Here is a 15,796-nt window from a genome sequence, read left to right as displayed (position 1 = left end):
CTTACCAAATGGGAAATTTCCTTAATTCCGTAGCAAAATCTAATCTTTGCATTCGTTCATCTTTATAGTCCCTTTTTCAGAAATTATTTCCGTAATTTTGTGTGCATCAACTTTCGGAAGGAGTTTTTAGTCCTTGTCAGAGGAGAAACTCACAAGGACCTTGCTATATTTACCTTCTGCTGCTTCTTCAATTCTTTTTCTTGGATATATCTTGTGCTATTTTTGATTTTAATTTAAACAGAACAAAACGCATACAGAGAGGACACACCAGGAATGAAAAAATATATTTAAAGAAAATGAATGATTTGCATGAGAAAAGGTAACTGGACGTGAATTGATTGAAAGGGAAGAAAAATAACTGAATTAAGCTCCAAGGATTAGGTAATGCTGTTGAAAAGTTGAACAGAGCCTGCGAGAAAAGGACAAAGAGTTCGATTTCGATTTTCTGTGATTCTTTACGAGGACAAGTTAATCTCTATTATAAATATCCAAGGGTATAGAGATCTATCCATCAAGAGATTATCCAAAGAAATACTTTAATGAATAAATATGTATAAGATACTCTCTCCGCATTGATTGAGAAGAAAGGATTTTTTTTTTACTCAAAAATCGAATTAAAATGTTTCGGGAATTCTTTTGTTGGGAGTTAATGGAATATGTGAAATTAATTCTTAAAAATCCTATTCAAAGACAATGCAGAAGAAACAAAAAGGGAAATTGGGAACTACCACTTATTCACATTCAAAAATTGGAAAAAGGCTGGGGAAGGAAAATTCCACATGAATTTAAATAAACCATTTGAGATTCCCTCATAAAAGTTTTATGAAACTCTATGGTCAGTGTGCCACTACTCCACATACATACATGATCTAGATTCTCTAATTTGTTTTAAGCTGTTGTTCCTCAGGAGTCAGGGGTGGAATCGGCTAAGGTGATAGTTGATTGTCACCTTTTTGATTGACCATCACCTATTCTTTGCTCTGAGTAAAGTGATCACTAAAACCCTACAAATGCAGAGATTTCGATGAGTATTCGACTTTAAAAAATCATAAGTGGTTTCTCATTTTAATAATCTAAATTAGGTACTTAGGTCCAATTTATTCACTCTCCATTTTTAAAATCGTCATTAAATCTTCAGCGAGCATCTGTGATAAGCTCATTTGAGACTTTCATTATTGCATCTCCTTTTTTAGTTAATTCGTTCATTTATTGCCTAAGAAAGTAAGTTTACAGAGCCCTGTTTTTTTTTAACTTCATTTTGTAAAAAAAAATGTTTTTGTTTGTAAACTTCGTAACAAAAAAAGGTTCAAAAGAATTTGGTAAAATTAAATGTTCCGTCTTACATACCAAATCTTAATTACATTTTTACTTGCTCTATAGGGCAAGTATTGGTTTCGTGTCGAAAAAAAATTTGAGGTTTTAATCAAAACCAACATTACGATGATGGAGAATTCCAAAAAAAGTGGGTCTCGCAAATCCGTCCGTGCGTCTGTGCGTCTGTACGTCCATCTGTACACATTTCCACAGCCTTAACGCGTGGATGGATTTTCTTCAAATTTGGTACAGATGATTTTTATGGAATTCTGAAAGTTGGTTTTTTTTTGTTTTTTTATATCTCGTTTAGAACGTATACCTCCCATACAAAAAAATACGATATTGCTAATTTCTCGAAAACGGCTCTAACGATTTTGATTAAACTTTGTATACGTAATATTTAAAGCAATGGCAATAAAATTGCATTTTTATTTTTTCTCAAAAAAGTCAAATACAAAAAAAATTTTTTTATATGAAAAAAATTTAGTCTAAATGTCGGCTCTTCCCCAACCTCAACAAAATTTCTTTAAAATTTATTTTAGAGGCAGCTCGTAAAATCTACAAGAAAACTAACATAAAAGTGCTTTGAACTGCAAGCGCAAGTACGTGCGACCCCAGTCGTGCATTTTATTTTTTTCAATTTTGATTTATTTACTGACACGAAATTTTCGATAATTCAAGTAAAAAACTTTATTTTCTTTCTTGAGAATCAGGAACCACCCTTAAATATACTACTAGGTTTGAAGGTTATTATTTTAAATTATTAAACTTTGACAGTCACTGTGGCGTATGCGTAACCTTTATTTTAATTTTTCATTAAGTTCTTCTTCTTCCTTTTTCTCGGCGCTGTTATGATCTCGATGTCGAGGGGATCATAACTATCCCACGTAACTGCTTCACACTAGTGATCCGCCTGTGGGGTTCATTAAGTTAAAATTGCTAACCAAATAACGAATGCAGTTGACATTCTTGATCACAATGATCATAAAATAATTGACATTCATTAATGTACACTTTTTTTTCAATTGATAAAATTTTATTAAATATTTGCTACCCATTTGAGTTAATGAATTTCAATCCTCTTCAACGTACATATTTTTCCAATTCTCATAATTTTTCTTTATTTATACGATTCACATGAACAAACAGACTACACTTCATAATACTTAATCTTAATTTCAAATCTCCATATCTTCATATCTTAATCTCGTATATCATTTTATAATCTTACGAGCGAGCTCGCTTAATAAACTACTTACAACCATGCAAAACAAACATCTACACATTTTTATAAATATTCTTACTTATTTCTTCTGCCACGTTCCAATTATTATTTATTATTGTGCCTCCTAAAATTGTTGCAAATCATTATTTGGTTCAATGAAATTCCACACGCATTTATATGTTAGATATACCTCTGGCATATGTCTGACGAACGATAATGATGTTAGTGTCTATACACAGTCATCAATAAAACGTTCAACTTTAATTTTCATCCCCACCTTAACTTAACTCAGATGAACACTTTCACTATGTAGACTGTAGAGTCTCTGAACGTACGAACAGCCTCCCTCTTTATCGTTTTGATTTAAAGAGAAGAAGTTCCACTTTCTGCACCCTCTGTGTTTTCAAAACATTGAAATAAAAATGTGCTAATTATGTAGCAGCTCGTAGTAGTAGCTTGCGTGTGGTAAAGACGTAAAACAAACAAAACAAAAACACCTTCCCATCCAACATGGTATACCTTTTGAATTTGTACCTGAATCAAAAGAGTAGGTATAGTTCCTTGCATTCAAATATACACCAGCACCATCTCACACAGTTAGTGGCACAATGTTTAGCGATTAAAATGCTTCTAAATGCTTTACTAGGTTTTTATGGCAACATAAGTGCATATTGACGTCAGTCGCCGCGACTTCTTTAATGGAAACAACCCAATTGCAATATTGTTTGTCTCAAGTTAAGTTTTTTTTTTTCTAGTTTTTTTTTTTTTATTTCCAACCAATCACCATTACATAGTTTTTGTGTTTTGAGAGAAGAAACATGGAAGAAGAATACATTTTTTTAGGATTAAAAATAATTTGAAAGAAAGTTTTTAAGTTTAGACGAAGGTCGTGTTTTCAGAAAATGCTCCACAAAGTCTTACACGAGAACCACTTGATATAGCTCGCAGGAATTGTGGTCCATTAGATGAGGATTCACCTTCAAGACGAATGACATATTCTTTGCTAGCTGGATCCGGAAGGACCTTATTTTTAAAAAAGAAAGAAAAAAATTTTAAAATAAGTTGACAATGAGTATGACAAGTTTTTTTTACCTTTCCACTGTCTGAAGTAGCCACTTCCAAACGATATTTCTCAAGAATTCTTCGTGCAAAGGTGTTTTTAGATGCTCCAGGCAGTATAACCTCATCACCACCCAAAGTATCAACCATAATTTTTTTCTCTTTTTCATTGGGTGGACTTTGAGGGGGGAAAAGTTTTTCAAGATTCTTATACTGAAACAGTGATGTCTCGAGATTTTGGATATTTTTAAGCAAATCGTGTACAGATCCATCGGGAATTTGATCATTGTCACGAGAGAGTTTACATAGATCGGAGAGGATTTCTTCAATTTGTTCGTTGAATGCTTCCAATATATTCGAGTAGGTTATTATGTCCTGAAAAGGGATGAAAGATTTGTTAATTTTATTAAAGCAAACGTGAGATAGAACAAACCTTTAATTTTAGAACAGCGGAATGTAAGAGTGTTACAACAGTCAGCTCGTAAAGTTCACCAATTGACCGAGTTTCCAAATAATGAAGGACCTTGAGGGCTTCATTGGTATCGTCAAAAAGACGTTTCTGAAAATAAATTAAATGATTGGATAAATGGTTGGATAATTTTGGTGGAATTGTTTCAAAATTTGGCCATTTTTAAAGCTTTCTAGGTTCTCTTTCCGAATTTTGACTTTTATTAAAGGAACATAGCTTCAACAAGAAAGACTTTCCATCTTACCCAGTTTCAAGTTTCACTTCAAATACCAAGCTGATTGGGGTAATGATCCACTTGTGTGACCCACCCAATTGAGATTTCTTATACTTCATTATCCATCGGGATTGGACAGAAGACTCTTGATTTTGAATTAGGTTTTGTTCAAAATTGATGTTAAAGAGATTCGGAAACCTTTTTTGACATCAAGAGATTCGTCAATGGTCATCTTGCACAAAGAAATTTGAATTGGCTCAGTAAAGGTCCTTTTGAGTCACGCTCTCCAAATCGAATTTAGAGACCTTAACCTTTGGCGGTGTCAAAATTTGATCGATGCTGGATTTTCATCGACTCAAGGCCATTAGCAAACATGTTCTTGGAGGTCAACCAAAAAGCTTATAAAATTTTGCTAAGACTTGACACCCTTTAGAGCGCCTCCCTTTGTTTTGGATGGAGTACCAACAACATTCTAGCCGAGAGCATATCTTTATTATCCGATTTGTGGGTCCAGAGTTTCGCTATTTTTACTTCGCAAACGTTGTATCAAAGATAATTTGGCCTATTTAGGCTGTCGAATTTAGAAAGAATGTCGAAATTTTATTTGAGTATCATTTTGGAATGCTTTTCTCGAAACGAAGAATTACAAATGAGTTGGTCTTTACTTTCGATCCGACCAAATCAATACCAGGCTCCAGAGCTGCTATATAGAGCTCGCCTAATAAGTCATCTGCACCACCAGTCGTATGCGGCTTGATTTTAGATATCGCTATTCTAACTTTTTAAAGTTTCAAACATAACAAGAACTCGTCTGGAATTTTCATTGCCCCAAGGCTATTTTATTGCGAGGTAAGAGGAACAAAAGAAATGTCAAGAAGTACATAGTTCGTCAGGAAAAAGAATTAAGTTACAAAAAAGAAATACAGTGTTAAGAAAAATAAGAAAGGAATGTTTTGTATGTTGTAGCATGTTTTCGATACTCGAAAATTAGTTCGCTCAAAGCGTAGGGAGATTTGGATTCTATCCTAATCCCACACCACCATGCAGTTTGGTGTTATACAAGTTTTCACTTGGTTTGAGCGGTTACAAATAAATCGGGCGGGTCATGGAGATAGAAATAAGATTATAAGTTTTCTCAAAGAATTCAAACTTCATTCTAGATTTTTGGTACTCCCAAGTTTTGGTATATGTAGACCCTTTTTTATTGAATTCTGAGATTCTGGCATAAAATCGTTACAGTTCTGATTTAGTTCTGGTAGATCAGCTAGTTTTACTGTGACTATTGTCAGTGCTATAGCTCAGTAAGTGCTAACAAAGTCGAAGCAGTTCACCTACGTGGTGTTTTGAGAAGTGACAACTTACTTCGGCAGTTCGAGGGCCCATTAAGCTCTCCAGCGAGAACGAATTCTGCAGTCTCAAACCTCCTAGTTGTATAGTAAAAGTTGATTTAAGCTTCTCCCCCACGTCAAGGTCACCTTATGGAAAGGGACTTGAGTTTAAAAGGGAAAAAAAGGAAAATTCAATATTCGGAACGTTCCGTTGGGCCAATTTGCAAGGAATAAGTAGATATAGCTACCTGTCGATAAGCTGGAATAGGTTGAGCTTGTTTCCAAACATTTTGCCAAGTGTTGTCCGGAGCTGTCATTCTTGTGCTGAGTTTTCCAATTACATTGCCATCCTCTAAAATAATAAAAGATAAATGACAAGATATTGAACACCTTTTATTGAACTCACCATCAGGTTCTTCTTCCCAGTCACGTGGACTGTACCACCTAATAAAGTCTTCAATCTTCCCATTAGGATTAGCTGCTTTAAAGCTCTCCATGTCAGATCTCAAAGATGAACACATCATTTGAGTTGAGAGTCCTAATAAAAAAAAATATATATATATAAAAAATGTTTGATTTGATCTAATATTATGGCTCTCACCAGATCCTGGTCCTAATTTCAACATAACTTCAGCATCATCCAATAACTGATCTTCAGTCTTCGGTACTGGTTCCTGTGTAGCTGGAACATACAAATATTCATCCGAATCAATTAGTTTCATTTCACCTAATTTTGATTTTCGTCCTTGTGGTTTCGATGGTCCACTACTGCTGGTGGACTCTTCATCAGAACAATCAAAGAATTCATCATCAGTTGCTTCATCTTCTTGATTTTCATCTTCTTCCGGATTCAAAACTGAAACAACTTCTTTCTCGGTTGAAGCAAATGGTAAACCACATTCACGAATCCGACGTCTTTCCATACAAATATTAAGCATTTGAAGCTTTTGATGTAAGAGACATGTTCGCATATCAGGAAATCCTGGAGCAACTCTGAAACAAGGGAAAAGAAAAAACACATTCATTCGAGGTAAAATTGTAAGTTTTTGAAGTTAAATTCCATCTTCAATCAAAATGAATTACAAAACTTCCTTTGCCACATTATTTTCAAACACCAAACCCCACATAGAAACCATCATCAAAAGGAGAACATCGAGAAGAAGCATCAACGAAAGATGCCATCATCATCATCATCATCCACCACTAAAGGTTGGCTTCTATTAGATTTGTTGAAAAGGATATTGCAATCTAACTCAATTGAGTGTGCTGTGCTGCGACGACAATGTGCAGCAGCACACAGTTAGAGTTGAGAATAATGTCAAAATGACGTTACAACGAGGATGCAAATGCCAACACTTCCTTCCACAGGACTTTGCTGCTAGGTCATTGGAATTTTCATTCATTTCCATTTGCAAATTAAACACAACGGTAACTGTTGAGGTAGGAAGTGATGGTGGTGATGCGGTGGTGATATCAGTGATGATGGGGAGATAACTTTATGCGGTGTGTGAATTTCTAGGCAAAAAAGAAACCACAAGGATCAAATTGAAATTGGAGCACAAAGCGAACATATTAATCCATTTGTGCTGCCATTGTGTTATATGTGTTGAATGCAACAAAAAAAAATAATAGCCAATGATAATGCAGTGCGATGAATCTTATTCCTGTTTTTTTTTTAATTATAATTGTGAATTTTATATGACCGTTTTGTGTGAAGCGCCTCAAGTGGAACATATTAAGGACCCTTTCCATTATTAACAAATAGGACGAAGGAACAGAATATGCGGCTTTTTTTTTAGTGTGACAAACATAAAAATATGGGTAGGAAATGGAATTATAGCCCTTTTTTATGTTTTATCATATTTCTCCTGGGGGTAGGTAGGTACTCACTCTCGAATATTTAGTACGATCAGCTTCCAAAAAAAAAAAGTGAATGGAAAGCTTTTTAATTTACTTCATGTTAGTTTAAAATTATCGTGTTTTCAATCATTTAATTAATGTTTACGTTAACGTAGTACGTAAAAAATTTTGTAATGATTGAGAATTATTGAGAGCTTATTAACATAAAAAACAGCTCCTTTTTAATGAGATTTTTAATGAGTTTTTTTTTTTTAACCTTACTTAAGAGGAGATATTAAAAGTAAAAAAGCAGAAGAAAAAAAGTGGTGAAAAAGTGACAATTAAATTTATTAAAAATCCATAAAAACATCGCAAAAAAACATAGAATTAAATTTTCTTCATTAATTTTGAAATTTATCAAAATATATAGATAGCAATTTGTTCATACAACAGCTCGTGATTTTGTATGAGAAAGTTCATTTTGAAGCATTCAATAGTGGAATACCGGAAGGCTGCGTTTTGGCCCCGGCTCTATTTTTGTATTCATAGCTTTCATATAACGTTAGTTTTTCGGGCGAAACTCAATAACGAACTTTTTTAAAGACCATTGGTTCTGTAGAGGGCAGAGAAAAACAGGGTTAAAACCCCCAAAAGATCAGAAAAGAGGTTTTCATTTCCCAAAAGGTTTTAACTATCTTCCGCCTGCCTCTCAAGCCTAAAACCCTTCCAAACCTCCAAATAAATGTGCTCCGTTACTTTAAAAAAAAGTTTGTTGGAGAACTGGACGGTCAAGTGCAGCCAACATTAGAATATTTATAATAGAAAGCATAGGCTCGCAAATGAACAGGTCTTAGTGAAATATTAGTTTAGGAGAATCTGCATTCTCTGAGGGGTAAAAAGAAAGGACTTTTCGACACCTTTAGCGAAGGGTTACTTCGATGAATGCCGGAGTTTTTTTAGTTCAAATCCAGACATTTTCTGTCATAGGTACTGCCTCTTCAGAGAAATTTACAAACCTCTTAAGAGTGTGGTTAAAATTATAGGTATCTCACCGAAGCTTCTAATAACAAGAATATTTTAAGACACTAGGCCTTTGTAACGTTGTTTCCTCTAAAAGACCTTAATCAATTATAATGAGTTGCAACATAACCTATAACCAGTGGAAGATCGAGAGCTCTCGAACGACACCTGATTTGCCAAATTATGTTAAGAAGATTAGAAGTTATAAGGTAACAACTGACACTCGTCTATAAAATAGCTTTTATTTAACAGACACGAGCCATTTTTTTGTCCTAAGCTTTTCCGGCGAGCAAAAACAATCGTCAAGTTTCGTTGAGTTAAAATCTAGTTTTTTGAAAATCCAAGTAATTGTGCAATGAGGTTTCAATTTAAAAAAAAATTAAACAATAACCAGTGCCAATAATTTTTGAAAATAAAAAAAATTATAAGCAGCATATGGGTGGTTAGAAAATTTAGGATAAATGGTATATGAAAGGGGAAAAATGATGGGCGAAAAAATGGGGTGGGTGTCAAAAATCGTGTTTTTTACAATTTCTGTCAAAAGTAGACCTCCTATCGAAAAAAGTTTAACGCAAAAGTTGTAGATAGTAAAAGTGTCTACAACTTTTACTTGAATCATTTTTTTATATAACCTCAAAAATATTGAAAAAAATGCAAAAATATGATTTTTTGATATTTTATTTGTAACTTTTACAAAACTGGTTGCATTTTAACAAAACTTGGTTAAAAATTATTTTGTTATGTTTTCTATATATTTTAAGTGTTTTTTGAGCAAAAAATTAATTAATTTTTGGATTTTTGAGAAATTAATTTTAAAAAAATAGCCTATTTTTCAATCAAAAAAGTTACAGAACAAATTTTTTTATTGTTGAAAAGTTTGGAATGCAGTTATTTAGATTAAAGCCTTTTATTTGAGATTGTGTGGAAAAACTATACTTTTGTATGAGAAAATGTTGAGAAAAATTGAAATAAAAAAACAAAAATACCATACCAAAACACCTTTTACTTGCGATATACATATATATCAAGTTATGCATTCGTACAAAAAAAAAGTTGAGATAACATTTTACATGACATTACGATGATAGACAATGCCAAAAAAGTGGGTCCCGAAAGTCTGTCTGTCTGTCTGTATAAGGAACTAGAGACTAAACGGATGGACCGTTTGACTTCAAACTTGCAGTTTTTGGAGACTCTCTAGAGGAGTTTTTGGAATTAATTTTTTTGGACCAAAAACAACGGTACCTGTCATATAAAAATTTCGGAAAAGTTTAATTTCTCGAAAACGGCTCCAACGATTTTGTTAAAAAAAATTCAAATGTTAGCTTTTGCTTTTGCTTTTAAACAAAACACAAAACACTTGAATTTATATCTATTTTTTGGTAAATCTTTCAAAATTGAATTAATAAACGTTTTAAAAGAAAAAAACCTCATAGAATATGCCAACATACAGAAATATAAAACTGATGCACTATCTTATTTCCTTATACTCTAAAAATCTACCTCAAAATCCACATCTCTCTGCGATGTCAGAGTGTGTGTCGTGTTGTGTTGTTTCCTATTTCACTTTAGAGGATATAAATATAATTTACTTTTTGGTCCCTTGTCGGTTTTTATCTATTATCGTTCTCGGTGTAGAATAGGTATATGTGTATTGTTGTGTTGTGAATGTCATATGACCGAGTCCTTGCGTGGCATCTCAAGATGCAAGTAGATAAATAATTTTCCCATCTCTACTTCTTGCATGATGCAGGTTTAGTTGAAATAGGGATATTTCAGAAGAAGCTAAAGGACAACAATCTGTTTTAGAATTCACATATATAACCCTCGTGGGTGTTTGTGGAAGAAACAAAAAAATAAAAATTGAAAAAAACAACCGTCTTATCCTCAACAACGTTAAGTATCTCTATCTCTTAGGTTGTCTGAACGGATTCTGGTACTCAAACTCAACGGATGCTCGGTCTTTGAATGCACTTACTCAAAAGTGCCGAGCCATAGGTATCTATACCAACTACCAACATACAAGACAGACAGATAGAATATACTTTTTTTTGTTTCCTTGGAATATTGTTTTACGAGTGTCGTAAAGTTTAATATGGCATGGTGCTCCTGAATGCTGCCCTCTGTGTTCTTGGTCTTTTTCTTCGGTTCTACTCTATTTGCCCGCATCCATTGGGCTATTAAAGAAAAGTGCTTCTCTCTTACCGCTGCTGATGCTGCTGCTGTTGCTGTCATCTGTGTACATTTCTGTGGAAACATTTTACAGCAAAGTGGTTGAACGAAAAGGAAATTTTATTTGACCAAAAGGACTCTGACAGCAAAACAAGATATGCACACAGCCAGCACACACACACTCAAAGGCTAATCATTGAGAGTAGATTAATAAAATCGATGCTTTCTCGATGATAGAGAGAGACTAATCAAGCAGATTCCAAAGTGTTATGGCCAATCGAATATCTATGAATATACAATCGATATATTTTTTTTTAACGACTTGCCAATATAAAGACTATGTCGAAAAGGTTTATATGAGAATATTATACCAAATGTGAAATTGGTCAGGTAAAGAGGGTGTAGATGAGTTCATAAATTAGGCTATAAAGGATATGGTCCTTAAAAGATTGTTTAATAGAGTGCAAACATAACAGAAGAACGATTCGAAAATTCATCTTGATATGAGTGGTTTTTTGATAAGGAATTTAAGGGGTGAAGTAAGCAATGAATATTTATAAGAGAAATAGTAATTTATGTTGAAAGACTTTTGAAAGTTTTGCAAGTGGCTTTTGCTTTATCAGTTTCATCGAATTTATTCAGAATTTAAAGTTTTATTTGCACTTATAGTGCTCCTATAAACTTTTCAGGAGATATATAATGATTTGGAATTTTGTCTCTTGATTTTTGGAAAATGTATCGAAAACAATAAATCGAACATCAATTCTTCAAATGACAAGCCTCCGAATGCGGTGTTGCATCCATTATCAGAAAAGATTTTGTTGCGAATTGTGTTGAACTGTTTTTTTTTTTCGAAGAATTTTCTGATTTCCTGTATAGCTTGTGTAAGAAAAAAGCGTCTGCATATTTTTTCTAAAAAAAACTGTGAGAAATAGTTGAAACTGTTGGTTTTGCACTTTGGTTCGTTTGTCCAACTTAAACCCAGGATAGCCCAATTTTATTTTCTTTATTCCACATTTTTTCAAAAGGTACAACAAAAAACTTTTTTTTTTAATATAAAACCGAAAAAATTGAGATTTTTTTCCTGTGAAAAAATCGTTAGTTTAAAGCCTTAGTTTGTTTGCCCAAGGTTAGCTCAGGATAGCCCAACTTTTATTTTCGCTTTCCTACGATTAGTTGAAAAATTATAGAAGAATTAGTTTTTATTCACCACACAAAAATAGTACGTATACACCACAATGACCCTTATTTAATTTATAATTTAGAAAAATTAAGCTCTCAAATGTTATTTATTTAGAATTTTTACTTTAAAAAGCGCAACATACAAATATTTTTTCAAGTTGAAAAATCATTGATTTTTTTGGTTTTGCCATATACCGAAGCACCTAAAAAAGCTACATGCTTAGTAAAATCTATCCTTTCTGAACTATCCTCGTTGTTACAACAAATTACATAACTTTTTTTCGTTAGCCCACCCATAGTTCTAAAATTATGACAAAAATCTATTTTTGAAATTACCAACCTTTTAAAAATCAAAATTTTTTTTTTTCAGTGTAAAAATTGTTCTTTTTACACTTTTTCTCAATTAACTATGGTAATTTCAACAAATTAAATCACATTTTTTCATAAGACCACTCATAGTTCAATAAATTATGACAAACAAACTTTTTTCCAATTACCAACCTCGTAAATATCAAAATTTGTTTTTTTTTTTTCAGTGTAAAAATTGTCCTTTTTAAACTCTTTCTCAATTAACTATGGTAATTCCAACGAATTACATCACTTTTTTTTCGTTAGCTCACTTTTAGATCAAAAATTATCACAAAAAACTATTTTTCTAAAAAATCAAAATTTAAAATTTTTAGTATTAGGTGAGTGTCAGTTGTGACCTAATAACTTCTAAGTTTCTTATCAGAATTTGACAAACGTGGCCTCGTTGGAATCCTCTTAAATTCGCGCTGGTTATAGGCTATGTTAAATCACATTAAATTGAATATGACGCTCTATAAAGGACATAATGTTATGAACATAAAAAAAAAAAAATTATATAAAAAGTAGAAAGTTGTTTTCAGTATCAGCTGTTAAAAACGGTGTAATTTGAAGCTCAAAACCATTAAAGATATCCTTTCAGTCACTTTAAATATGCTATAGGTAGTAATCAACTTCGTATAGTGGTGTTTTTATTGATCAAAATGCATTTGACTTCCTTGTGTGCCCTCTGAAAGAAGTCTAACTTCAATACAATTTAATATTTATCGTCGTCCATTTATTTTCCTTCTAAATAGAATCATTTCTCTCATTTTTCAGAAATCCAATCGAACATAAAATTTCCCACTAAACTGCTGTATAGATAACCTGCTCCATCCGAATTGGCTTTCATACAAAAATGCACTGTCAAGAATGTTAGCCAATATCATAGCCATACCAGTTAGAATGCCAAAAACCATATAAGAGGAGGAGGAGGATTTACAATGTCATCCAAATACTGCTAATAGTCTTTCATATAATAGTGATGGGGGTGGGGGCAATGGGTTTGTTTGAAATCCTCATTGCGCCGTTAGAAATGTGGCAATTTTTTTTTTTTTTTGTAGCACTCTCAATAGATTCGACACGAAGGCGACTATAGAATGTCGACGACGATTACGACGATGTCGTATATAGAAGAGAGAAATGATGGGGTTTTACGATATTATTCTTCAATTTTTCCTTTTTGGAAAGGATCAAATGCGGGAACACACCTGAGGCTTATTGAAATCTCATTTTTCTCTTCTAAAAATCCTTCGCACACACAAATTATCTAGACTAACTGCACTTAAAAAGTAAATGTGAAAACTACTTTGAAGGAGAAGGAGAGAAGATGGAAAGGTAAAATCCTTTGGAAAGAAAACGAAAAGTAAAAGGACTTACTATATGTCAGTGAAGAGATTATCTTAACCAACTTGCGATTACATCTTTGACCCATTTGTGGAGGAAGTCTTCAAAGTCGTTTGGTATAAAATAAGAAGAAGAAAAAAATACTCATGCTTATGCTGATGATGCACCTAGGCTTGGCGCGTATGTAGAATGTAGATACTTTTTCTCCATACCATCTGCGGTATTTGAACCTCATAAATGATTTGAAAGGGTTTTAAAGTTTTATTTCCACACACACTCCCAACACATAGTAGGTAGTACTTTGCACCGTGTGTATGTGCTTTTAGGAGCTATTCTGAAGGACTTACATACTAAAGTTAATGCAGTGCCATTCAATTTGATTTGTGTTGCGTTAAGTTTCATCACATAGTTGTTATTAGAAAGAAAGGGAGAGCGATATAGTAGAGAGTTTATGTTGTAAAAGTTTTTTAATTCAAAGTAAGTTGACCAAAAAAAGAAAACTTGTGAAGAGAAAAAGGATATATATTCTCTTTGAGTAAATAAATGGGATTTTCAATTTACACTTCGATAAAGGATTTCTCAGCAAAAAGTTTATTCATTCTTTTTTGTTGATGTTGTTGTTGTTTGAAAAGTTTTACCTTTCAGCAATTTTTATTTGGCAATATAATGTTGGAGCATATAGAGTGTATTTTTGATATTATTACTTTTGAAAGTTTTGAATTTGAAATGATAGGAGCTATTTAATCTATGTCAGAAAGTCAGGACAAAAGTTTGAGATATTTAAAGCTTATCGTTTATCATCAGTTTTGTTTAGTTTCGACTTCGTTATTTTGGTGGATAAAGTGGGTCTTATAGGTTATGAAGAGTGTCTTTAAAGACAGGGTCGGTAAGGCAGTTCACAGGGAATTTGGAAAGCTATTGACACCTATTTATGGAAACAAGGCGACCGTACATTACTCATTTAGATGTTCAAAATTATGTTAATTAAGTTGATACAAAACAAACAACGAGAGTTGGCACTTTTAAAATGGGAACTTCTATGCGGCAACCCTATTTTAACTGATAAATAGTCACATGAATAAATTTTTTATTAACATTTTTAAAATGACAAACAAAAGCATATACAGTGAAAAAAAATTTTTTAAAATAACACGGTGTTACAAAAATGAGGTTTTAAAATATACGCGGGCGAGTTTAAAAACATTTTTTTTCGCCTATTTTTAACTTTGAAATCGATTATTTCAAAAACTATTGGTTATATTATTTTGATTTAAAAATTAGAATCAAATATACAATTTTGCCTTTCGGAAATGGTATCATTTATTACTGTAAGTGTTGCCGTTGTTTTTTAATAATTTTTTTTTATTTTGATAATTTTTTTTTAGAAAAATGCCCCTCCCACCTAAACGGGCAGAGATAGACCCCCCTCCAAAAGAAAAAAATGTTTGTATTGAGCTCCTCTACAAAAACCCGTTATCAAATCCTGGCGCCCAAGTTATCCTACTACGTGCCGAAACAACATTTTTGTTCTATACCTAAAAGTTCGAATTTCTGTATCTGGGTTGAAATCGAAAATTTTTTTTTTCTACGCCAATTTTGAAGTGATTTTCATAAAATATACCTCGATTAATTGGGAAATAGATATAGTTTTAGAATATATTTTTTAAATAGCATGTTGTTTTGAAGACATATACTTTAAATTGATGCCGAAGTTGGGCAAATGACAAAAAAAAATTGAATTTTTGAACTTTGACAGCTTATAAATTCTAAGTGGTTAAACCGAGTTACATGTTTTATACATTGTTTAAAAGGTATATTTATCTTCTATCAGAAACTGTATACAAAATCGAAAATGGGTAAAAAATTGTCGAAGCTAGAATTTTTTCAATGGGTGAAGGTCCAAAAAACCGTTTTTTGCCCGTAACTCCAGATTTTGGGGGTGTTAGGGGATTTTCAAATACCGTTTCGTATTCAGTGCGACTAGCTCTACAAAACCTGATAGGTCTCCGCCCGCGTATATTTTGAGTGCTACACCGTGTATTTTAAAGAATAAAGGCCTATAAATATGGCAACATTATTTAAAAATTCCAACCTTTTTTCAAATGAAAAAAAAACACAACATTTTTTTTAACAAAAAGTATGATTTTATACACTTAAATCCTAGAATATACATTAAACTTAAGCTAACACTCTTTTTTGTCTAAAAACTGAAAATTCTAAAATATGTATGAGTTAAATACTCCGAAACCTTATTCAAATCTAAAATAACAGTAAAAACACTT

The 15,796-nt window shown here is 32.6% G+C and overlaps 2 protein-coding genes across 11 annotated transcripts in view; one reads left to right on the top strand and one right to left on the bottom strand.

The window, feature by feature from the left end:
• The window catches only part of LOC129906313 (leucine-rich repeat-containing protein 4B), a 250,417-nt gene that overhangs the window by 200,034 nt on the left and 34,587 nt on the right, over nucleotides 1-15,796 (top strand). The gene's annotated exons all lie outside the window — the stretch shown is intronic.
• The window catches only part of LOC129906314 (rab3 GTPase-activating protein catalytic subunit), a 58,098-nt gene continuing 45,591 nt past the window's right edge, over nucleotides 3,290-15,796 (bottom strand). The window contains exons 3-8 of the mRNA XM_055982025.1: nucleotides 6,211-6,602; nucleotides 6,016-6,147; nucleotides 5,858-5,961; nucleotides 4,032-4,157; nucleotides 3,632-3,973; nucleotides 3,290-3,562 (exon numbers count right to left, since the gene is read on the bottom strand). Coding sequence (XP_055838000.1) covers nucleotides 3,416-3,562; nucleotides 3,632-3,973; nucleotides 4,032-4,157; nucleotides 5,858-5,961; nucleotides 6,016-6,147; nucleotides 6,211-6,602 — 1,243 coding nt within the window. The 3' untranslated portion in view covers nucleotides 3,290-3,415. The remainder of the gene's footprint in view (nucleotides 3,563-3,631; nucleotides 3,974-4,031; nucleotides 4,158-5,857; nucleotides 5,962-6,015; nucleotides 6,148-6,210; nucleotides 6,603-15,796) is intronic.

Source organism: Episyrphus balteatus, chromosome 1 (genome assembly GCF_945859705.1).
Source record: "Episyrphus balteatus chromosome 1, idEpiBalt1.1, whole genome shotgun sequence".
Taxonomy (NCBI): domain Eukaryota; kingdom Metazoa; phylum Arthropoda; class Insecta; order Diptera; family Syrphidae; genus Episyrphus; species Episyrphus balteatus.
The sequence above is the reverse complement of the archived record's forward strand: the minus strand, read 5'-3'. Positions and strand labels throughout refer to the sequence as shown.